At 44.4% G+C, this 23,735-nt stretch overlaps 1 protein-coding gene across 1 annotated transcript in view; it reads right to left on the bottom strand.

Moving 5' to 3' along the window:
• Positions 1–23,735, bottom strand: part of PAH (phenylalanine hydroxylase) — a 69,327-nt gene that overhangs the window by 18,791 nt on the left and 26,801 nt on the right. Inside the window, exons 4-5 of the mRNA XM_024732157.1 lie at positions 14,091–14,179; positions 2,357–2,424 (exon numbers count right to left, since the gene is read on the bottom strand). Coding sequence (XP_024587925.1) covers positions 2,357–2,424; positions 14,091–14,179 — 157 coding nt within the window. The remainder of the gene's footprint in view (positions 1–2,356; positions 2,425–14,090; positions 14,180–23,735) is intronic.

Genomic DNA, 23,735 nt, shown 5'->3' with positions numbered 1-23,735 from the left:
TGCGGGGCTGTTGGCATGGAGGGTGGCAGAGCCCAAGGAAGAGGGTCAAAGCTGAGTCCTGAAAGGCATGACAATTTCTGGGGTGGGAGGAGGAGGCCAGAGGAGACTGAGAAGAAGCCTCAAAGAGGAAGGAGGGAAACCAGCAGCGAGCAGAGTAGAGCTGATTCTCCTTTTTGGCGGCAGTTCTGTTCCATAAAGTCACCATGAACTCTGAGTGAGTACTGAACCATAGCTCCTGCGGGAAATGCAGGACACAACTGATAATCCCTTCCTTGTCTTGTGTGTGCTTCTGGTTAAAGACACCTTGGTTAACGTATTTGTTGATAGATTCACACTGAACTCACAGCCAACAGCACTACAACAACTCAGGCCTGAAGGAAGCGTATCTAACACATTCTCCCCATTAAGCACGTCAGAGCCGTCCTGTACTTAGGAACACTAGCCAGCACTTCAGCACTACGCTGGAGGGCCATTTTAAACAGCAAAATTACCGACAAAAAGAACAAAAATTCAACAAATGTGGCAGGGGACACATTTTTCCCTGCTCTGTGCATGTCTGGGAATGAATGTGAAAGTGCCCCAAGTTTGGGGGTCTCAAATAAATTTAAGCAAGTAATCTTCAAAGAATGAGAATCCATTGTACCAGATACCGAGATAAAAGACAATTGCAAAGAAGGAAGGGGTAGTAAATAGCATCAAAAGTTCAAAAGAGATGAGCTGAGATGAGGCTGGAAATAGGCTTTGAATTAGAGGACAAGTTCAGTCCCTAATGAGATATATGACCTTGAGTACATCACTTAACCATTTGGGATTCATCTATACAAGGTAGAAAATTGACTGGAAGATCTCTGGTATTCCTCTGAGTACCAGCCATCTATGAATAGTTTTCAAAAACCAGTTTAACTTATCTGATGACCATCCAGAATCAGGAGGCATTCAACCAATTCCATACTTCTTCGTCAGGTGTAACATTTTTGTGGAAAGGAGGTGGGTTTGAGTTTTTCCCTTCAAATCCCAGCAGCCAAGAAGGAGTGAATGTATCTCATAAGCAGCTCCTGGATTATGTGGAGAAGTGTGGTCTCCTGACTCAGAGATCCGCAGACACTCAGGGAAGTGGTTGAGAACAACTTTGTAGTTAAACAAGCCTGCGTTCAAAACCAGACTATGCCACCTACTAGTTCTATAACTTTGGCAAGTTACTTAATCTTTTTTAAGCTTTAGTTTTTCCACCTGAAAAATGGGGAGTTATTATTAAAACTAAATGAAATAATGTAAACTAAGCATTTAGCAAAGCCCCAGACATAGCAAGGAGATGATAAATATGACCTATTATTACTGACTATCTCAAGAAGGACTCTTGTCTGTAGCTGATTTGATGGTGTCTACCTGTCCATGCTGGGGCCACGGTAGGGACAGGGGAGAGAGGTCACCATGTTCTGTGATTCCTGCTTGCCACAAGCCAAGGCCCAGCTGGGTCTAGATATGACCAAGGTCTGCACTATTCTGGATCTTTCTACTACCAGGACTCTTTCAGAGAAAGGAATTTTCTCATTTTCTCTGGAAGTCTTTCCCTTTGGAAGGTAGGCTTTTATTCAGTATACAGAGCCCTAGCATCTCCTTTATCTCCCTCATATTCTAGCAAAGCTGTTAAAATACCATCACCTCAGTGTTCCTTTCTTCTTGGGCATGTCTTTTCTCACACTGTTAACTCAGGAATGGAGCTCAGGTCCCAAAACACTGAGTTTCTCATGGGAGCGTTTCTGAGGACTCAAAATAGCAAAGTGGTTCTCTTCCCAAATAACATATTTGACATTTGCATTTTCCTTTGACTGAAATCTGGTAGAGGAGGAGCACAGAACCCCAGATAGAAAAAAAAAACTCATCCTAAAATTGCCCTTCACATCTGGGTCAGATCAGATGAAAGTAGAACCCTGAGGCTTGGCTCTCCTGAAACCTCCAATGCTTCACTATTTCAGTAAAGCAGCCAACTCCCTCTTGAATGTAAATAATTCTCTTTTGCCAGCTTCTGGTGCAATGTGGAGAATACCAGAGGCTATTTTATTCAGGACTGAGGCCTTTTATAATTACTTCAGACGTTCCGCGTAATTACACAACAAAGCCTGGGAGAGAGCTGGGCCCTGGCACAGAGGGTAATTTTGTTTTGTGTTGCGGTCGATTTTTTAAAATGTGTTATTCAAGGGAGGGTTTAAACACACACACACACACACACACACACACAGGGGAGGATTCTCTACACCGGTAGTTTCCCTTTGGGCGAGGGAGAGGCAGGCTAGGAGTTGTTCTTCTCACGCCCCCCACCCCCTGCTCCACCTCCCACCCTGAAGAGCAGACTTACTGTCGATAGCTGTAGGCAATGTCAGCAAATTCCTTCCGTCTTGCTCGGTACACAGGATCTTTAAAGCCCTAGGAAGAAAGGAGATAGTTGATTTCTCCAGGCTTTTGTGGAAGAGACCTGGCGTATCTATGCACGTTTTGAATGGGGGTCCTTGAGCTCTGACAGTGCATCTCTCCTTCCCCTGATTATACTCTGAAAATAAAGTCTCAGTTAAACTGAGGGTAAGCTCTCCCACTAAATATCGTGAGTGACGCATTACTAGCAATGCTTTCAACTCAGTGTGAGCCTCTGCCTCGGGATTCCAAAGTGCAAACAGTGTCCAGGTTTTAAAGATATTTCATCTACAGCATTCTAACTTGTAAACTTGCTAAACTCGGCAGAGTTAGTAGGATGAATGCCTATGAAGAAGATATACAATAGCCGCTAAATTCCTGACCAATGGTATGTGTCTAGCACTGCCTCCTAACTTCTTGAGAGACAAACAGGTACATGCTTACTGCTATTGCAATTTAGAAAAAAATGCCATTTATTGAGTGTCTATTATGTACTAGTCTACGCGTGCTACGAACTTATTTTATTTATAACTCTCACAACAAATGTGTAAGGTAGGCCAGTATGATTATCCCTTTCTTTCCAGAATAAACACTGGCTCAGAGAAGTGCAGTCCGGTGAAGTTGAAGCCAGGATTTGAATCACCCAGTTCTTGCTCTTTTCACTTCACTTCAGTAAGTGTCAACGTTTACAACTTGGCAGGGGCTCAACTCACTGAGATCCTGCCTTAGTACATAGAAAGGATGATAATAATTTCTCCTCTGAGGCTGACCTGCAGGCAGCCTTTCCTCAGCAATTTGCAAGCACCACACTTCTGAGTGAAAAGAGGCCAAGTGTGTCTTTCAGTGTTGGGGGTGTAGGGGGAGGTCACATCCCTGAGATGGACATGATCCCCATTGGTTAAAAGGACATTTTCCTTATATTTTCTTCTTAGAGTTTTATTGTTTCAGGTCTTACATTTAAGTCTTTAATGCATTTCAAATTCATTTCTTGTGAGTGGTGTAAGATAGGGGATTAATTTTATTCTTTTGCATGTTAATATCCAGTTTTCCCAACATCATTTACTGAAGAGACTATTCTTTTCCCCATTGAGTATTCTTGGCTCCCTTGTCAAATATTAGTTGACTGTATCTGCATGAGTTCATATCTAGGCTCTTGATCGTGTTCTATTAGTCTGTCTGCTTTTATGCCAGTACCATGCTGTTTTGATTACTATAGCTTTGTAATATAGTTTGAAATCAGGACATGTGATTCCTCCAGCTTTGTTCTTCTTTCTCTAGATTGCTCCTTGACATTGGTCTAGGGAAAGAATTTTTGGATATGACACCAAAAGCACAAGCAACAAAAGCAAAAGTAAATAAGTGGGACTACAGCAAACAAAAAAGTTTCTGCACAACAAAAGAAACAACTAACAAAATGAAAAGGCAACCTATAAAATGGGAGAAAATATTTGCAAACCATACATCAGATAAGGAGTTAATATCCAAAGTATATAAGGAACTCATACAACTCAATGGAAAAAAAATCAAATAATCTGATTTAGAAATAGGCAGAGGAGACATACAAATGGCCAACAGGTACATGAAAAGATGCTCAACATCACTAATCATCAGTAAAATGCAAATCAAAATCACAATGAGCTATCATCTCATACTTGTTAGAATACCTATTATCAAAACGACAAGAGATAAGTGTTGGCAAGAATGTGGAGAAAAGGAAACCTTTGTGCACTATTGGTGGGTATGTAAACTGGTACAGCTACTTTGGGAAACAATATGGAGGTTCCTCAAAAAATTGAAAATAGAACTACCATATGATCCGGCAATATCACTTCTAGGTATATATCCAAAGGAAATAAAATCACTTCCTTGGAGAGATATCTGCACATCTATGTTCATTGAAGCCTCATTCAAATAGTCAAGACATAATAAACAATCTAAGTGTTCACTGACAGATAAATAGATAAAGAAAACGTGGTATATACAAATAATAGGATATTATTCATCCATAAAAAAGAAGGGAAACCTTCTGACAACACGAATGGAACTTGAGGACATTTTACTAAGTGAAATAAGTCAGACAGAGAAAGACAAATACTGTATGATCTCATTTATATGTGGAATCCAAAAAAGCCAAATTCATAGACAGAGAGTAGATTGGTAGTTGCCAGAGGATGGAGAGTGGGATAAACAGGGAGACCCCTTTTTGGTTAAGGGGTCAAACCTCCAGTTATAAGATGAATAAGTTCTGGATCTAATGTACAGCACGACAATTATAGTTAGCAATAGTGTTTTATATACCTGAAAATTGCTAAGAGAGTAAATCTTAAATGTTTTCACCACAGCAAAAAAACGGTAATTATGAGAAGTGACAGAGTTGTTAACTGACCTTATTATGGTAATCATTTCACAATATATACATGTATTAAATCAGCAACAAGCTTACACGATGTTGTGTCAATTATATTTCAATAAAGCTAGAAAAAAGGTCATTTTCCCCCCAAAATTGATTGTGATCTGAGTTTTAGTAAGACAAGACAGTGGTGTCACCACTGTAGAACTTTGCTTTGTTCCCTCCAAGCATTTACCGATAAACCATGCCGTCCATCACTTTAGCTTGAAACTTCTCTGTCCCACCATTCCTCCAAACCAAGACATTAGTGAATCAAAAACAAAGGCTAATGTCGCAGAGAGTAATATGTAAAGACTTTTTTAAAAGCATAAATACTCCCTGACTTTCAGATATTGTTTTTTTGGTTTGTTTGATTGGTTGGTTGGTTATTTTTTTGTTTTTTTAAAATCCAGCTCTACCAATAATTCCAAAAACCTAGGTGTTCATGGATATAATGTAATTTCACCTGATAATCCATGGCATAGAGTCTGGCATACAGAAAGAACTACAAACACTTGCTGAAAGAGGAAAGGAATAAAAGCATAAGGGGGAGGGAGGGATAAACAAAGGGAGGGAGGGAGAGAAGAAAGGAGTTCCCTATTTTGTTTCCCAGGATATATCTTGAGAAACAGAGAAATCTAAATGTTTCACACTGGAAAAGTAAAGTAAAATTACCATACTGTTTAGTTTTAGTTTTTTTGTTCTAAAACTAAATCCCAGAAAAATTAAGTGATTATTCAATTTAGAAAAGATTCCAGGACATGGTCATTACAAAGTATAACTATAGTGTTTTCTCTTAAGCACTGAATGGTTTTGAATAAACAGGAAAGTTTAGGAATCTGAAAACTTAAAACTATGCTGGGCCCAGTTCTACTGGATGAAGGTAAGTTGCTGTGGGATGATATAGTAAGAAGATTGGGCACTATCATTTGATTTCCAAGCAGCTCTAACACACCCTTTTAGGAACCTGTCTACTGGGCTAAATGAAGAACACATCTCCATACTTAGGACTCAAAATATAATGTTAATGTTTGTCAATCATTAATGCTTGACCTTTACAGTCATCCTCACCTACAAGTCTTGGCCTTCTCTAGCCCCTAAGTACAAAGCATAGACTTTTGCGCTTGTGGGGTGCCTTGGAGAATATCTATATTTGTGTTTTGATCTAGACATGAAGAAAGTGAAGCCCGTAGAGCCAATTGCCCAGGGGCCCTGAACTGCAGAAGCTGTACCTCCACTTGGGTTTTCTGGTCCTAGCCAGGTGGTAAGTTGAGGTTTGAGGGCTGAGACAGGTAACCAGGGAGACAAGCGAAGAATTCCCTTACCCAGTGGATTTCCACTTCATTATACTGTCTCCAGAATGGGATGCCCATGGCAATTTCTCTTCCCATTTATCTTTAATCTTCAATGTACTTTGTCTAGGCAGTTTAAAGACTTTTCCATCAGTGAAAAAAAAATCTTAATATAAAATTATATATCCAGTAGGTATCAACTGTGTCAGAGGGATTATATAAATAGTATAAAAATTAAATGATGGAATAAATACAACCAAATCCAACAAAAGGTATGAAAATGGGAACTGTTTTATTCTTCTGTACTGTTTAGGCTTTTGAATTTTTCTACTGTGAGTGTGGATTTCTTTTTCCTTTTTACAGTTTGAGTTTATTTTATTGTTTCACTTTTATTTATTTATTTGAAGTATAACTGATTTATAATATCATGTTAGTTTCAGGTATACAGCACAGTGGTTGTTATACATACATATACATATATATCTTTTTCAGTCTTTTCCCTTATAGGTTATTACAAAGTATTGATTATAGTTCCCTGTGCTATACAGTAGGTCCTTGTTGGTTATCTATTCAATATATAGTAGTGTGTAGATGTTAATCCCAACCTCCTAATTTATCCCTACTCCTTTTATAATTAGAAGAAAAGTTAAATAATATTAAAAATCCATCTCAGATGATTATGGGAGGTGACAGCAGATTCATACATTGAGCTACATCAACACATCCAAATATAATATAATACAAAGATTTTCTATATGGGAAGGTTTCTAACCATGGTCCTTTGCCAGCTCAAGTTTCTAAGAAGTTCATTATCAGCCTGCGAAGGGACCCTGCCAACTAGGCGGCACAGACTTTTGTTCTCTCAGTTAGCAGCGAAAATCTCCGCCTGCATCTCGGGGACTTGGTCTTGCATCCTCTGGGCTGCCAGGTGACCACGGGCCTCCGCAGACATGTGGAACACACTCTGAATTAAGCTACAGTTGGTGATGACTAATCACCCTGTCTCAATTAAGCTAATAGCAGCAATTTTGGTCGCACTGCATGTAACCAAGTACGTTTTGACAGGAAAATATATTGTTGGTGAAGGAGTGGGGAGGGGGAGGGGGAAGAGAGGAGAAATGGATGGGAGAAAGGGGAGAGAATTCTACAGGGTGCGAAGTGGTAACATCACCTGCGGTCCACAAACAATCACTTTCTTTCATCTCAGCATTTTTGTTACTTGTGGTGTTGAAGTCTGTGCTTTTGCTTCAGCGGGGATTTGGGGGAGACTGTAACCATATGGAAAAGTCTTCCGAGTGAGTATTCTTCTAGACTGAGATCTTTATCATTTCTTGATATCATGGCGGAGATTAAACCTCAGAAATGCCATCTTTAGACTACTGAAGTTGAACACGCTGGATTGGATTACTCACTCATTCAATCCCTAGGAGCATGGCCGGATGGTTAGTTCACCTCTCAGAGCCCTAGTTTCTTCATCAGTAAAATGAAACTAGTAACGGTAGTTACCTCGCAGTGTCGGGTGGATTAGATTAGGTAATGTAAGCAGGGTATCAAGTAAAATTCTGAGTACAAAGGAGACAGTGAAACAATGATGCATTTGTCCACAATGGTGGGAAATCCACAAGCTGAGAAATCTGGCTCAGAATATGAAAAGGATGTACTCTGGAATGGCTCACTCAGTCCCGTCATCCATCCCTGGGCTTTTAAAAGAGCATCTGCCGAATTCTTACCTTGCGATTTATTTTGCATCTGGGGCAATAGTGAGAGGCTTTCCGCATTCTATCAGTCCCACACCAACTGGAGGAAGGATGGTACACAGGAGACAAGAAGTTCAAAGTCGTATTTTTTAAGTACCTGCCATCGCCATGCCGTAGACACTCACCAAAGACTTGCAAGTCAATAGACAAGGACAGTGCTGACCACAACCCCTCCTCTTGCCCACTCTGCATTGCTGGCCATGGTCACCACCAATAAGGCCAAGAAGACTGTCCTGGAAAAGATTCGGATACCTGACTTCCCAAGTCAGTAATCTGGGAATTGTTTTACCTCTCTCCTCTTCACATTTGATAAATTTTGTCCATTTTTCCTTCCAAATATCTTGAGTTTATCCTTTTTACTTTAATCTCACTGCTACACTTTGATTCAGGCCCCCATCATTTCTCTCCTGGACTACTACAAATACTTTCCAAGTGGCCTTTCTTTGTCTGTTCCTCATAACCCCCTCCCTCACTTCGGCCCAAGGAGACTTACAACATACAAACCTGGTAGGGTCTCTCTCTGCTCTACAAACTTTCAATGGCTTCTTACCACTTTTAGGATAAAGTCCAAAATCCTTAACTTTGTGCACAAGGTTGTACGTGATCTGGCCCTGCTTATGTTTCCAACTACAATTGCCTGTATACTACGTCTCCAAATTCATCCAAATCAGTCTTATTTGAATTCTTTGAACACACTATGCTTTTTCCCATGTTCAGGCCTTCACACATGCTGTTCCCTCTGACTGGAACACTCTTCCACGCTCTCTCAGACTAACAAGCTACTACTTGGTCTTTCCAACTTGGTTTCAGCTTTTAGGAACCTACCTTGATTGTCCTGAAGTTTATTGGTTTCCCTCTACAATAGGTTCCCTCGGCGAATTGAGTGTTCCTCCTTTCAGTCATTATATTTGTTAATAATTACTAAACTCAGGAATCTGTTTATTTTACTTATCACTGGATTTTCAGGGCAAAGCGTACTTAGCATACTCCTGAGTAGGAGCTGTTAAGAAAAATTACGCAAAACTTAGGCAAAAAAAATTACTGTGTGCCTTTTCAAAGTCCTATTAGATCACTGGCTAACAAGCTCACTGTATGCTCTGGGGCAGGTATATTTGTTTGATGTGCAATCAACTAGTAAGGCCCAAACTCTTCAAACTTAGATGTTGACTTATAGAAGATTGGTAAGTTGCAAAACATTTATTTTATGATCAAGTTGCAAATGACTTCTTTCCAATAGAAAACACTCATGGTGATGGCTTATTGTTTTATAGGACGTTAACCATGTGTATTCACCTTTTCAGTCTCATTCTGGCGTCCTACTTTTCAACGACCATATATAGGCTTTGGTCTCTTGTATCTTCCTTTGCACCATCCTTGTCATCTTGTTGTTTCCCTTACTAACCGAGTCAATGGATTTTTGACAGATGTTCACTATCTACCTGTATCTCTTTAAAAATTATGCTTTGACAGAGCAGCTTAGTAGAAGTGCAAGAAGTCTTTGATGAGGGACTTCCCCGCTGGTCCAGCGGTTAAGACTCCATGCTCCCAATGCAGGGGGCCTGGGTTCGATCCCTGGTCAGGGAACTAGATCCCGCATGCATGCCTCAACTAAGAGCCCTTGTGCCACAGCTAAGACTCAGCGCAGCCAAATAAATAAATAATTTTTTTTTTAAAGGAAGTCTTTGATGACTCAGCTAGCTGACTAATCCTTAGAACAGACTTTGACAGGGCTCTCGGGTGGAGAAGGATGGATGGGCAAAGGAAGAGGGAAGGAGAGAAGTACTGGAAAGACTTCCCTGCTCTTGGGGATGAGCGAGGCTCTTTTTGGAGAGCGGGGAAAATCAATATCCACGCCTTGAAAGATTGAAAAGCAGTTTGAGAGATTTAGATCAAGAAGTAGAAAGAGACACAGAAAAGCAGTTGTATTAGCTAATATTTTCTCCACCAGAAAGCCGCCCCTTGTGCAGATCTTCAGCTTAGACACAGGTGCAGGTGCCAGGGAAACTGGAGGAGGGAGCTCTGGGGTTTGGGCCTGTGTGGCAGAGGTTCCTTGTGCTCCCCAAGATCTGAGCCCCCTTACTTTCAGAGAACATTGCTAAACCACTGTTCCCAGCCTCCTTTGCAGGAAGTAGCAGCCCTGTGACTGAGCTGCAGTCAGTGGAATTCGAGTGAAGGTAAGTGAGTCACCTTGAATCCTGGATCATAGAAACCTCCCGGGCGTAATTTTTACTTTCTTCTCCCATGCCTGGGAGAATGGAGACAGCTGCCAAGACCCGGATGAGGGTTCTGCCATTAGATGGAAGGAGACTTGGTCTCTGCCAAGACTGCAGGAAGCAATTTCCCTATTGACCAACACTGGAAATGAACTTTTATTGGGTTAATCCATAGAGATTTGGGGGTTGTTCGATAAACAGTTGGCCCTATTGACCTTGTTACTAGAGGGCTCTCCTCAGACCTCCCTCTTTCCCAAAGTCCTCCCTAACCATTCCAGTCCCCAAACTGGACCGAACCTTAGAACTGATAGTGAACTTAGAACTGATACTGTATGCTATCTGACTCATTAAACCTGGTGTTTAATCATGTACTTTGTGTGTCATGATTTAACCAAATATCACCCAAGCTGTGTTTCATGGAACACTTACCACTTAAGATAATACTGCATGGTATTCCGTGAAAAAGGGGTTCCATGGGTAAATAAACTTAAGGGGCATTGGTTGAATGGGTTTCATTTTTACAGGATTTTCCAAAGCCTCTAGTGAGATAATGGGACTTGTAAATTCTTAAAATGAGGTTCTAGGATACAGCCTTTCTCCCTTTGATCATGAATTTCTTTTCAAAGACTACAGTTTGAGAATCAGGCTCATGACCCTTGTAGAAGTCCTATGAGGCAGTGAATTTAGTTTGATCTGATACTCTGTGTTCAAAGTATAAAACACAGCGCACAGAGTTCTGCAGCATCAGTGTGAAAAGCTTGGCCTGGGGAAAGAAGTAGGGGGAAGGCTTTACGGAAACCTGGATATATGAGTTGGGCCTTAAAAGATGAAGAGAGGTTTGCCAGCAGGGAAAGAAGTGAGAGGATAAGGAAGAGTGTCCCGGAGAAAGGAAATGACATGAACAGGAGCACAGAGGCTGGGAGATGGTCAGAGAAAGGAGAGTCCGTTTTAGAAATGGGAATCCCGCAGACCCACTTGAATTCCGCCTGCCAAGCTGTATCCCAGTCCCCTCCGGCATCCCTTGGGAAGAGTGGGCACCCCTCCCTGCTCTACTCTGCTGGAGGGCAGGAACCATGTCTTATGAATCATTTCAGCCCCCTTCCCTCTACGCGGTTTGGGACACAGTTCACATACACGTGAGGCCACACAGCCCTCTTCGTCTGAGATTTCCCCTCTGAAAATGAGAAAATACAATCCTCCCAGGATGGTTATAACGTTTAAATTTTGAAAATGTGGATAAAACATTTAGCACAGTGCCTGACATACAGTCCACGCGTAAGAAATGCTAGCTGTGAATGTCATTTGCTTAATAAATGTTTGTGGAAGGAAGGAGGGAAGGAGGGAAGGCGGGAGACTGCTGGCAGAAGAAAGAAGGTCAGCTACCCCATTTCACGGCCCCGCTTCACTAGCGAGCTGAAAGGCAAATGCCCTTTACCCTGCATTTCAGGAACAATCTCCCTTGGCCTCGTTTCTCCAAGTGGCTGTTTTGGAGGCCCTGAAGTGAGTTGCTGGGTCCAATGCCAGCCCATGCTGCCAGGGCAGGGGGTCAGGGGGAGATCGTCCTGAACACCAGGGGACCACAAGGAATGGAGGGTTCTTTCAGGGTAGGACATCCCAGCCACTCCTCACAGCGAGGCCAGGCCCTGTGAGGCCCAGAGGCTGCAGGGAAGCACCCTGGAGGGTTTACTCTTGACATTGGCCCGTGAGTTCCCGGGATCTGATGAGAAGCCACAGGAAGGAACAGAGAGAGCCTGGCCTCCTCGTCAGGGGGACTGTGTACCTCATAAGTTATAGTTTTATGATAAAATGCATGACATGGAGAGGCCAGGGACCCAAAGATATGGGCTGGATCTGTAAAGACAATGAATTCCAGGGTAGTTTTAAGCCCAGCCCTGACTGCCTCTGAGGAGACATGAGGATAAAGAGAGGGAACAGGCCATATCTGAGGACTGGCCTCTTCCCCCACTGTGCCACGTGAGCCAGGCACGTGGCCAACAGATGGGACATGAGACAGGGAAGGAGGAGACAGCTGGGGAAGAGGAGAAAACACCCCGACAGGCCCATACCAGGTACGGGGTCAAGGGTGGCTAGCTTTTCTTAGAAACAGTATTTTTGGAGATGCTTTGCTCCCAGGGCAGAGAGGCCCGACACCGACTCATCAAAGGAGATGTAAAGCTTCTCCTTGTACGACACTGGCCATCCCCAGGGCTCCATGGGACTGGGTTGCATCCTACCCAGGAAGATGGGACCGGCATCCAAATGCTCCGACTTTACCTCTAGTTTTTGCAGGGAGAGTATTCACTTTGTTATAAAGCAGAAACTAAGACACAATTGTAAAGCAATTATACTCCAATAATAAATAAATAAATAAAATAAAGGTGAGGAGCCTGAAATCCAATTTCTATCCTTAGATTAATTAACTTCACAAGTAAGAATCAAAGAAGCTCTGGGAGTTCACACACAGGTGGAAGATTCACTGCCAAATTATCATAACAGTGAAAGACTGAAAACCTCCTACAAGCTTGCTGTTGGGGGCTGGTTAGTAAGTTATGGCACTGCATTTAACACATATATATTCATGTCTGTCTAAATAAAGAAATAAAATATTGATTACTTTTGGACAGTGTCATAGGTGATTTTTGTTTTTTCTGTTCTGAAGCCTAGGAGCAGGGGGGGAATTCACCTTTGCTTCTGTTTATAAAACACTTTCTCAGTGTAAAAAAATGCAGAATAGTACCAAGAGAAATAAATAAGATAAAAAAAGAGATTATGGATGATCTTCATTCTCTTCCTCATGCTTTTCTGTACTTTCGAGTCCATTCTAAGGAGTTTACGATTTGAATTGGAACAACAACTGTTCATATTTTAAAAGGCCAGCCTACCCCCGAAATAGCTTGCTCTTTGTCTCTGTGAAGGGGTCTGAATTTCTGCCACTGGCTAAATGTTTGTCCTCAGGCACCGTGAGCACTGAGGTAAGAGTCAAAGGATCCAAAGTTCAGCATGGGACCTTAGAAAAGTTATTTACTCATGTTGGGCCTTAATGAATCTGTCTGTAAAATGGGAACGTCAGTTTTGCTTACTGAAAAGAGCCCTTGTGAAGAGCAAGTTCACAACCTGCTCAACTGTAAAGACCACATAAATGGAAGAAGAAAACAGAGTCCTGATGAAATGCAGAGGCTCCCAGTAAGTTACAGTAACCATCGCTTTTGTGAAGGAAAACAGCTTCCACGTCATTTAAAGATTGAGGGACCATTTGCCTGGGCAGAGAATAAAAGACCATCAACATGATGGTGGCATTTCTCACCTACGGGCTGCTCCTCCCTGGAACCCTCCGCCCTAGAAAAGGGGAATGATTAAGGTCCCTGACCCCAGTCCTTCACTTAGAAATATTAAAGGACACGGGACACAGTCCTAGTTCTCTGTCAGATACATCAGATCTTTTAAATTCTGACTACAACCCACCACCCAGGCTCATAATCTGACACTCTCAAACGCTCACACCTAACACGCCAGCCAGCCATTCCCCAAATATTCCGGATACTTTCAGAACGCTGAGCCTTTGCATATGCTGTACCCTCAGCTCATAAAACCTCTCAGTTCCTTATTGGACTAGCATCTTGTTCTCAGACTTTGAAATCCAGTTCCAGTGTCACCACTCCCTATAGCTCCACGGTACCTGGCAGAGTTGTTAGTAGTTTAGTGTCTCCCAAACGCTTGATTTAAACCTCTGGAGTTGGACCAAGTCAGAAATAAAGATAATTTACGTGTGTGTGTGTGTGTGTGTGTGTGTACACATCACTTACATACATATATGATACATAAACAATAGTTTCTGGATGTAGATAATAATCTGTATTTGCTTCAACAATAGTAACCATGGTAACGATGTTGCTGAAGATGTCTAAGTAGGCACTCAATAAATGTTTGTGGTACAAGCAAACAAAGACACATTGCTCCAAAGGAAGGGCGAGGAGTCTGGTACGGCAGGGGATGTACCAATAGAATCTCATCAGAGGGGCCATGGACTCACGGGGTGGTCTGCATCCAGTTCCGCTCCATAGCTGAGAATCTGATTGGCAAATTTGTCGAGCTCTTGAATGGTTCTTGGGAACCAGGGCACTGCAACACAGAAAGGGCAAAGTCCTGAGCAGCTGATTGGCAGGACACGGCCAAAGGCCTCACCGAGATCAGAAGCTTGGGACCAGCTCCAGTTAAAGTCCATGGTGGTGGCAAGTGGGGTCCCAGATAACCCCCAAAAGTCAAATCTTATTTTCCTTGGAAACTAATTTTATTTACTTATTCAACTTTACTGAAGTATAATCAACAAAACTTTAAGGTATTTTAAGCATCTACCATGGGGATTTGATAGACATATACATGGTGAAAGGATTCTCCCCATTCACATGCATCACCTCACATATGTATCTTTTGTGGGGGGAGGATTCTACTCTCTTTGCAAATTTCATTGATGCAATACAGTGTTATCGACTATAGTCATTATGTTTTACATTAGATCCTCAGACCTCAGTCATCTTATAGCTCAAAGTTTGTACCCTTTTACCAACCTCTCCCTATTTCCCGACCTTTAAGCCCCTGGCAACCAGTTATCTACTCTCTGTTTCTATGAGTTTACCTTTTTTCTTTTTGAAGATTCCACCTAGATGTGATACCATGCGGTATTTAACTTTTTTTTTTTTTCTGTCTGACTTATTTCACTTAGCACCTTGGAAACTAACTTGAAAACACATTCCTAAACATACTCTCTTTCCTGGAAATTTTCTCTGAATTGTCTCAAAATTCATCTCCTCTCCGCCTATCGTAGCATAGTGGAGTGGTTTTTGAAGGTTTACTGTAGCAGCAGAATATTTCATGTAATATGTGTTTCAGGCATATTCCGGAATATAAATTAGGTAAAACAGAGCTGTTCTACTGTAAGCACAGATGAGCCCGTGAGCTCTCTTCTCCTGACCCCATCTTCCTATCATGAGTCTCCCTCCCAAAAGGGCCCCCCAGGGACCCCAGCAAAACCGTTTGATGCCAAAGTCAATTTGAAAGCCACTGGTGACGTAGAATGAATGCAGTCCGGCAGTTTGACGATGCCTTGCAGCACCTAAAAATCTGTGGGCTCGTTCTGAAGCAGTGGCATAGCGGGAGAGAAGATGGGGTCTGCGTTGTGTGACCCACAGTGACTGGGTCCTGCAGAGGGACCCCGGGGCAAAGCGCAGATGGTAGCTCCTAAGTGGATGTGGCCTTCAAGAAAGAAGACACACGGGGAGTGGAGCCATCCTAAGAATGAACAGACCAGGACATTTTGAACTGTAAGTTCCAAGCAGTCAGGAACCAGGCAGGAGTGTACTGTAGTTCTAGGTGCATGGAGGGAAAGGAGGGAGGAAAGGTTAGGGGAGAAGATGCTGAACCTACAGCCAGTTAGGTCTGGCTTCGAATCTAGGCCCCAGCTGCCTATTCATCTTCTCTGTGTCTCAGTCCCAACTCCGTAAAACGGAGAATAGCAGCAAGAGCGATAGAAAGCATCCCAAACATTTTTTGAGACCTTACCATGTGCCAGGCTCTATGCTTAGCATCTTTGGTGAAATATCTCCTTTAATCTGGGGATTGTTGCGGGGTGTAAATGAGAATGCAGGCAAAGGGTGCAGCCGAGTGGCCCACAAAAAGGTAGCTTTCCATCTCTTGCACGTTATTTCTGATTCTGGCCCTGCTCGGGTGGGGCAGGAAAGAACATGCATGCCATCTAGTGGCCAGAGTGGGGAACTGTCTTCCATGGTCTATAATAACGGCATCAGACGGGAAACAGCTGCATTCCACCAAAAGAAGATGCTTATCTGAATAGCGGTAATAACGGTCCATTTAGAGCCTCGTTTCCATAGATCTGAGATGCTAAGCTTTCTACTTCCTATGTTAGTAATAAAAACTAACACTGAGTATCATTCTAAATACTTTACTTAGTATTTGTACTATTGGTGGGTACTGTGGGTCTCCCCATATTATAAATGAGAAAACTGAGATACAGAGAGGTTAAGTGACAAACCCAAATACACACACTGCTAGGAAACAGTGGATTCAGGATTGGAACTCGGGCTTGGATGACTCTGTGGTCTCAGGTCTGGACCGCAAAATCTGTCCTGCCAGGTATGGGGGTGGGGCGCACAGTGGTTGTGAGGGCTGGAGCCTGACGGCCTGATTGTCTTTACAGTTTCCCACCTGAAGGCTTCCATGCCCCTAAAACCAGCCCACTTCTCAAGGTGAGCTCCCTATGGTAGTAATAATGGGAACAGACGTAGTAATTCCAGCTAATGCTTATATAGTTCTTGCTGCGTGCTAGGCAGTGCCCTAAACACTTTACCTCTTCAAGGACCTCTGCGGTCCCAAAGCCTAGACTTTGGAGTCTGGGATGACTCAGCGCCATGTTCTGTTCACTTAGCATGGGACCTGACTTCCCACTTTGTCACCTGAATTCTCCTCAAGCTTCTCTTTCTCCCTGAATCCAGTGCCTTCCCTTGCACAATGGACCTCTGTTATCAGCACTGAAAATGGGGTCTATTCACTACCCGAGTTTGGAAGGGCTTGAGGAAGGACATCCTATTGCAGTCAGCCAGGACTCGGGATTTCCTCCAAGACCCTTCCTGGTTCTCTAGCATGTTGTCGTCCTGTTACCTCACTTCCAAGGCAGCCCATCCCCACTCGTTCATAGTCTCTCTTTTGCCTAAAAATTATCCATAATTCTGGCAATAACAGCTGCCCCCAGCCCTTTCCTGCTGCACCCCTTTCTGACTTGGTGGGGGGCGGCGTGGCCGTTAGCCCTGCCAAAGGTGTTTCCATGATTATGTACTGAGCATCCACTACTACCAGGCACTGGATATTGAGAGGTGAATACAGTGGAGTCTTCATGCCTGTGGTGCTTATATTCTAGTGAGGGTGACAAGGAATAAACAGTAAATAAATTTAAATATATAACAATGCCGGGTAGCTCCTGAAGAAGAACAAAGCAGTGCAAGGAGATAGGGATACTATTTTATATAAGATCCTGTGGCTCCAGACCCCAGGGTGAGGGTCCTAGAGACATGACACGACCTTGCCATGGCTCAAGGGGACTGTAATAGCCAGAGTCTGTTCCTAGATCTGTCCCAGATCTGGTTCCCTATTTGCCTCAGGGAGACACAGACTGGTCATGGTTAAGGACCTGGATAACAGAGCCACACAGGCTTAGGCTTGAATGCTGTCTCTATATTTACCCTCTGTGGCATCCAGGACAAATTATTCCTCTTTGCGCCTCAGTCTTCCCATAAGTAAAGTGGGGATAATAAAGTATACTTTATAGAAACAACAGAAGTTTAAAAGAGTTAATATGTGTGATTTGTTGAGAACAGTGTCTGGTACATAGTAAATACAGACTCATGTTGGAAATATTGTGGGTCCGGCTCCAGACCACCGCAGTAAAGAGAATAGCACAGTAAAGTGAGTCACGTGAATTTTGTGGTTTCCCAGTACATATAAGAGTTATGTTTACATTATACTGTAGTCTATTCAGTGTGCAATAGCATTATGTATGAAAAAACAATGTACATACCTTAAATTAAATATACGTTATTGCTAAAAAATGCTAAGCGTCACCTGAGCTTTCAATGAGTCATAGTAGTGATAGCAAAGATCACTGATCTCAGAACACCATAACAAATATAATCATGAAAAAGTTTGAACTATTATGCGAATTACCAAATTGGGACGCAGAGACAGGAAGTGAGCCAATGCTGTTGGGAAAATGGCACCAATAGACTTGCCTGACACAGGGCAGCCACAAACCTTCCATTTGTAAGAAACACAGAATCTGTGAAGCACAGTAAAGCAAAGCACAACAGAAGAGGTACGTCTGTACTAGTATTATTCAGCTGCAAGCTCCAGGGATTTTTTTTTTTTCTTTTTACTCTGCCGTTAATATAGTGCAGGGAGCAGAGTAGAAAGTCTTTCCGCGAGGCCAGGAAGTCAACCACTTATTCTGTTGTGTAACTGAGTGCCTATTTCATCGCTCAGAGCCTTAGTTTCTTTAGCCACGAAATGGATTAAAACTGTCATTCCCTATTATTGCCATCATTGCATACATTAAATGCTATAGGAAATGGGACACATCTTAGCAGAGTGACTGGCCCACACAGTAAGTGCTCAATCGGTGTTTACAATTAGGATGGGAAAAAGTTTAATGATGATGATGAAGAAGAAAAAGGAGGAGGGGAAGAGGAGGAAAGAAGGGAGACTGGAGTTAGAAGCTCCTTTTCAATCTGGCTCTGATGTTACCAGCGTTCCTGATCTTGGGCCTCAGTTTCCCCCTGTATAAAATTCGAGCTGGGGGATTCACTAGCCGCTGTAGTCCCTTTTGGGTTTCATATTCCAACTGTGGAGGGCTGAGGCTGGCCAAGGGACACATGAAAATATATTGATGCTTCCAGTCAGTTAATGGGTCGGCCTCGCTTGTTTCTGGAAGTAGAGCCACTGCACTTCTTCAGCATCCAAAATGCATGGCCCCCACCATTTCCCTTTCTCTCACCCAAGAAACAGGGCTCTACTCCGGAGAGAAGCTTTGTTGTCCCCGCCTCGGTTCACAGCTGGGTGTGCTGGCCGGCTCCCAACGCCAGAGGGCAGCAGAGCAGCATATTTTCAGCTTTGGCTGACCTTTTTTTTTTTTTTTTTTTTTCTTCTCTCCTCCAAAGGGAAAACACTTTGTAGTTGGGCCACATGGCTTGGTTCAGACCTCTTGGTGGAAAAGAATATCAGAGAACTTGAGAGGGCTGCAAAGACTCAAAGGATTCAAGTCTTGACAAAGAGAAGGCAAAGGTCGAAGCAGCTTAGCAAGCCCCAGGACCTAGTCAGGGAGACTGTCAGGGACCCCCAGGGGAGGGGGCACTGCGAGGCCATGGGGTGCTCACCCAAGTCCAGGGGCCTTCAGTGGCTTCTGGGCCCCCTCATCATGCGGAAAAGGCCCAGAACAGAGCAGGCTAGAGAAGTGGCAAAGCTTTGTGGCTATAGTCACACAGACTCTGGAGCCAGACTGCCTGGGTCCAAATCTCACCACTGCTACTTTGAGACGTTGAGACTTTGTGCAAATTACTTAACCCCTTTGTTCCCCAGGTTCCTATCTGTAAAACGGCTATAATAAGAGTATGTACTTCCGAGTGTGTGAGGATTAAATGAGCTAAGGCCGGACTAGGACAGTGCTTGGCACAGATACGTTATGAGTATTTGGTATTATTATCACTATCGTGATCATTATTATCATTAGAGAAAGCCAGGTAATAAGGGGGAGGGGCCTGCTACACACTTTCTCCAGGCAGCAGCCCAGTGCTACCTTTGAATCGGTTCCCCCATCCCCTCCCCAGACCTCACGTGAGGTTAAGGTGTCGTCTCCCGGAGGCCCTTGGGTACAGCCTCTGTGGTAGAAAAGAGGACCCAGGCTGGGCTTGACGATTAAGAGAAGTAGTTCACCACCTGTCAGCCTGGGGAGCAGGGACGAGCAGGGATTAAGGAAATGAGACCCAGGAGAGGCAAGTTCTGGGTGTTGGGGGGTCAGGGGGGACCAAGGTCCTGCCATTGCCATGGCTCACTGCCTGGGGAAGAGGCCCAGCTGAGCACAGCTGGGAAGCAAAACAGGGTGCGGACCGCAAGTGCTAAAGGCAGGAGACTGCAGAGAACCGACTGGAAGCCGGTAGGTCTGCGTTCAAGTTTCAGCTTTCCTACCCATCCCTCCCACAGACAAAGTTCCTTGATTCCTGAGTTTCTGGCTTCTCATCTGTGAAACAGGTGCGGCAGCCAAGCGCTCACCTACTCTTCGGTTAGGATGAGAAGCCACTGACCCCCAGTAGGTAGACCTGTGTGTCATCATTACACTTGAACCTCTCACAAAAAAGTCCCAGGGACACTTGTCCGGTTAAGTAAGGTTCCGCAGGCCACTGGTGGCAGGGGCAGGGCTCATACTTGTGTCTCCATCCTCGACACCTGGGCTCTTCTAATTTCCCCAGCCCCAAAGTTACAGTTACCTATTTTTCAAGTTACACTTTTTGTGAGCTTCCCATACATCAGATGCTGCACTAGGCACTTTACTTCCATTGTCTGTTTTAATTCTCAGAGTAACCCTAGGGGGGTAGACACGATTATTTCCGCTTCACTGATGGGCAAACTGAGGCTCAGAGAGAGGAAACGACTTGTTCAAGATCACAGCACCGGCTGGGAGGGAATCCGAACCCTGTAGCTTGTGCGCTGAGCTTGTGCGCTGAGAGGTGCTAGGCTGGTTTAGAATAAGGTGCAGGTGAGCGGCCCTTGACTTTAGATTTCTGTTCTCCTGCCTGGAGAGGGGAAGGAGATGACAAACTAACACAGGAATTCAGAGGGGCTTGAAGAAAATCCCTAGGACAGCCTCGGGTCCTCACCACCTTCCATCCCGAGCCCCCCTGGCTTTAGGGGAGGTGACTATTTAACACCTAAGTCCTCGGTTCCTCAAAGACACCTTCACATTTCCTTTCTCTTCTTCAGTGACACTCACAGGCCCTTCCCCTCCCACCCAGTCTCACTCACAAAGCCGGGAATCCAGACTGACCCCAGCGACCCAGGCCTCTGTTTTGAAAAGTTAAATCAGATTAGCTCATTAATGACCTTTGCAAATACATCCGCGGTGGGCTGGCCCCTGTGAGCCCCTCCACGGGCTCACGGGCTGCGGGGCTCCGCAGTTAATGAATGGCTTGGGCAGGCTGGTGCAACAGAGGCCCTCTGTGAAGAAAGAGACATCCGGGGTGGGGGCGGGGTGCGGATCATTAATAAATATTGATTTGGCTCCAAGGGAAGCAGCCCGAGGGAGAGCTGGCCCTGGACACCCACGTCGTGGTCTCATTAAGTCGGGGTCAACTGCTCAGCCTGGGCGCCAAGGGGCGGCTGGCTCAGGGGTGTTCCTGAGCAAAAGCTTTCCGCAGCCCCCAGGCCTGGCTGGAGCCTGCTTCCCAGCGGGTCAGAACTGGCCCATTAAATTTATAGCAGTTCAAGGTGCAGCCTGGGTCCTATCTAACCCCCTCCCTCCACCAGCCCCAGGGTGTCGCCAACAAGGCACCCAGGCTTGCCCCAGACTTCTGTCTCCAGGCTGTCTCGGGGAGAGCCATAAATCCTCGGCTTCCTAGGCCCAAAATAGAAGGGTGTTTTGCACCCCTTCTTCCCAGGCTCCTGGATGTCCCCTCCGAAGCCTCCTATGGCCTCCAGCTGGGCAGAGAAGCCTTTGCTGTGCTGATCACAACAGATGAAGACTTCTGAGGGGGTTAGTTTTCCCTTTTAAGGAGCTTCTATTTTCTTTTTTGAAGAAGGAACGCCCTTCAGGAAGGTCTTGGCGAGAACGGGTGACCCAAACGCTGGCCGATGGAGCCAAGCTGGTCCCTGCCTCCTGGATGGAGTGCAGGCGTGGTAGGGCAGGGCCCACTTTTATCACTGACAGCCCAGGCAAAGCCTTTGATCTCTCCTTCCACATGTCAAAATGAGAATGAGAACCAGATGAATAAAAGGAACCTAGCAGGAAGTAAAGAGTGAAATGGTGTGGAAATGAATAAATGGATGGAATGAGTGAAAGATACAAGGGAAATAATGAATAAAGAAAAGGGCATTTATTCCAATCACCAATCTAACCTGGAGCTATCCTCCTGATAGCCTTTTTCAGATGTCACTTATTTTATAAACTTACCTATTGGCAGGTTGTCCACCATATTCCCAAATACTGAATTCTGTTTTCTGAGCGCTCACATTGCCCTGAGATCTGACTACTGGCTACTTACAGCTGGAGTTACAGTCAACCTCCATTGGATCAAACAGAATGCATCTAAAGCCTTTTCCATATGTCTGTCCCCCTCCAGGAGCCCCTCCTTGGCCCTGCTCCCCCTCTCCCCACCATGCCCAAGAATGACTTCAGTGTATCTCCTAGGTGCTCCTGACACACGCCCACTTCCCTGTTCCTGCATAGACATGGCCAAACAGCAACTACCTCCTACACCACAGGACATGTGAGTCAAGGCACCACGTGTGTTGTTTTCCGTACTGCATCCCTCCGTGTGGCTGCCACTGAATGGATGCTCAATAAATGAGTTGAATGAATGATCAACCGAACTAGGGCATAAATGGGAATGAAAGAGAAGAAGGTGGTAAAGCAGACTCCGGTTTCTGAGAAGGAGTAGTAAGAGAAAAAGGAAGAAAACCCCAATCGTCAGGATTTTAATAGGTAAGAGCCACGTAATTCATAAAATACTAAGGAAAAAGAGAATTCTAGGGGGAAAATGGCGTCAAAGGCTAAAATATTTCAAAGAGGATGAAAGCAAGAAAGAGGTTACTGCTTTTGGTAATGGATGTTGTCAGGGTGGTAAGGAAGAAGAGAAGGAAAAAGGGAGGGGGGAAAAGGGAAGGAGGGAGGGAAAAAAGCGGGAAATCTGAATGTGAAGCTGTTTCCTAGACCAGTGCTATTTCCAATATAACACATGGCCAAGTGGATAATGTCAAGCGTCCAAACCATGTTCACAGGAAGTCAGCTTTGGGAATGAGATACCATTCCCAGGGCCCCCCACATCCTCCCAAAGAGGAAGTTATCTCCCTGGCTGCGAGGTGAGGCTGGCCCCAGTGAGGGGGTGACTGCCACCAACTCCCTCTGTGTTATTAGCCTGGTCATTGTGTCCACCCGATGGAGCTGGTGGTGGCAAATAGTCTGACATTAAGCTGAGGTTATAGATCGTAAAGCTCCTCCCTTATTGAGGCTTAAGGAGGAATAATATCAAGGGCCTGTTCAACTCAACCCATCAAACACCCTAACACGCAGAGTGCCTTGCACGAAGACCCCATGAGCCCTAGAAGGTGGCCAAGTGGGTCTTAGGTCAACTTCACAGGTGAGGAAGGAGAGGTAAAGAGGTCTCCCAGATGGCAGGGAGTCAGATGGGATTCAAACCTAGCTGGCAGTGTACAGAACAGGACTCCAAATCCCGCCTCTCGACTCTAAACTAATTGCTCTTTTTGACTTCCTGTGATACTCCCTCAATCCAGCATGAATGGCAACTTGACATTCAGTTAAAATCATTTCATATTCCTTTATTACCCCTTCAGTCGAGGGAACACACCTGTCACAGACAGAAAAGGGGTTCTCAGTGTAATTATTTGTAATTTTCACAATCCCAAAAGCACATCACGGTGGCCTATCTTTACCAAAGAACAGGAGTTTGGGGATTCTGGCTTTGCCTCAACCGTAAGATTCACCGGGTGTCCTTAGAAAAGACTCAGGGACAAGTTTACTGACCATTTTGCATGGATCCTTTATGCCAGGCACATTGTGCAAAGTGTATCACAGAATCCACACAACCGCAATGGCACACAGATATATCTTCATCTTACAGACGAGAAAAGCTAGGCCTACAGAGGGCGAGTAACTTGGCCAAAACAACTACAGCCCTGGAACTGAACTGGAAAAGTGAAGACTCCAAAATCCACACCACGGTTCAAGTGTACCACTGTCTCACTCCCTAATGCTGAGAGTGAGAATCACGTTATCTGTTGCCCTGGCTATCTGAGTTGACTGTGGCGAAGCTTCCACGAGACAACCTAAGGGGAAAATCGTTTGGATTTGGCATGCAAATAAGGAATTCCTGTTAGAATGAAAGCC

The sequence above is a fragment of the Neophocaena asiaeorientalis genome, unplaced genomic scaffold, assembly GCF_003031525.2.
Source record: "Neophocaena asiaeorientalis asiaeorientalis breed wild unplaced genomic scaffold, Neophocaena_asiaeorientalis_V1.1 scaffold418, whole genome shotgun sequence".
Lineage (NCBI taxonomy): Eukaryota > Metazoa > Chordata > Mammalia > Artiodactyla > Phocoenidae > Neophocaena > Neophocaena asiaeorientalis.
The sequence above is the reverse complement of the archived record's forward strand: the minus strand, read 5'-3'. Positions and strand labels throughout refer to the sequence as shown.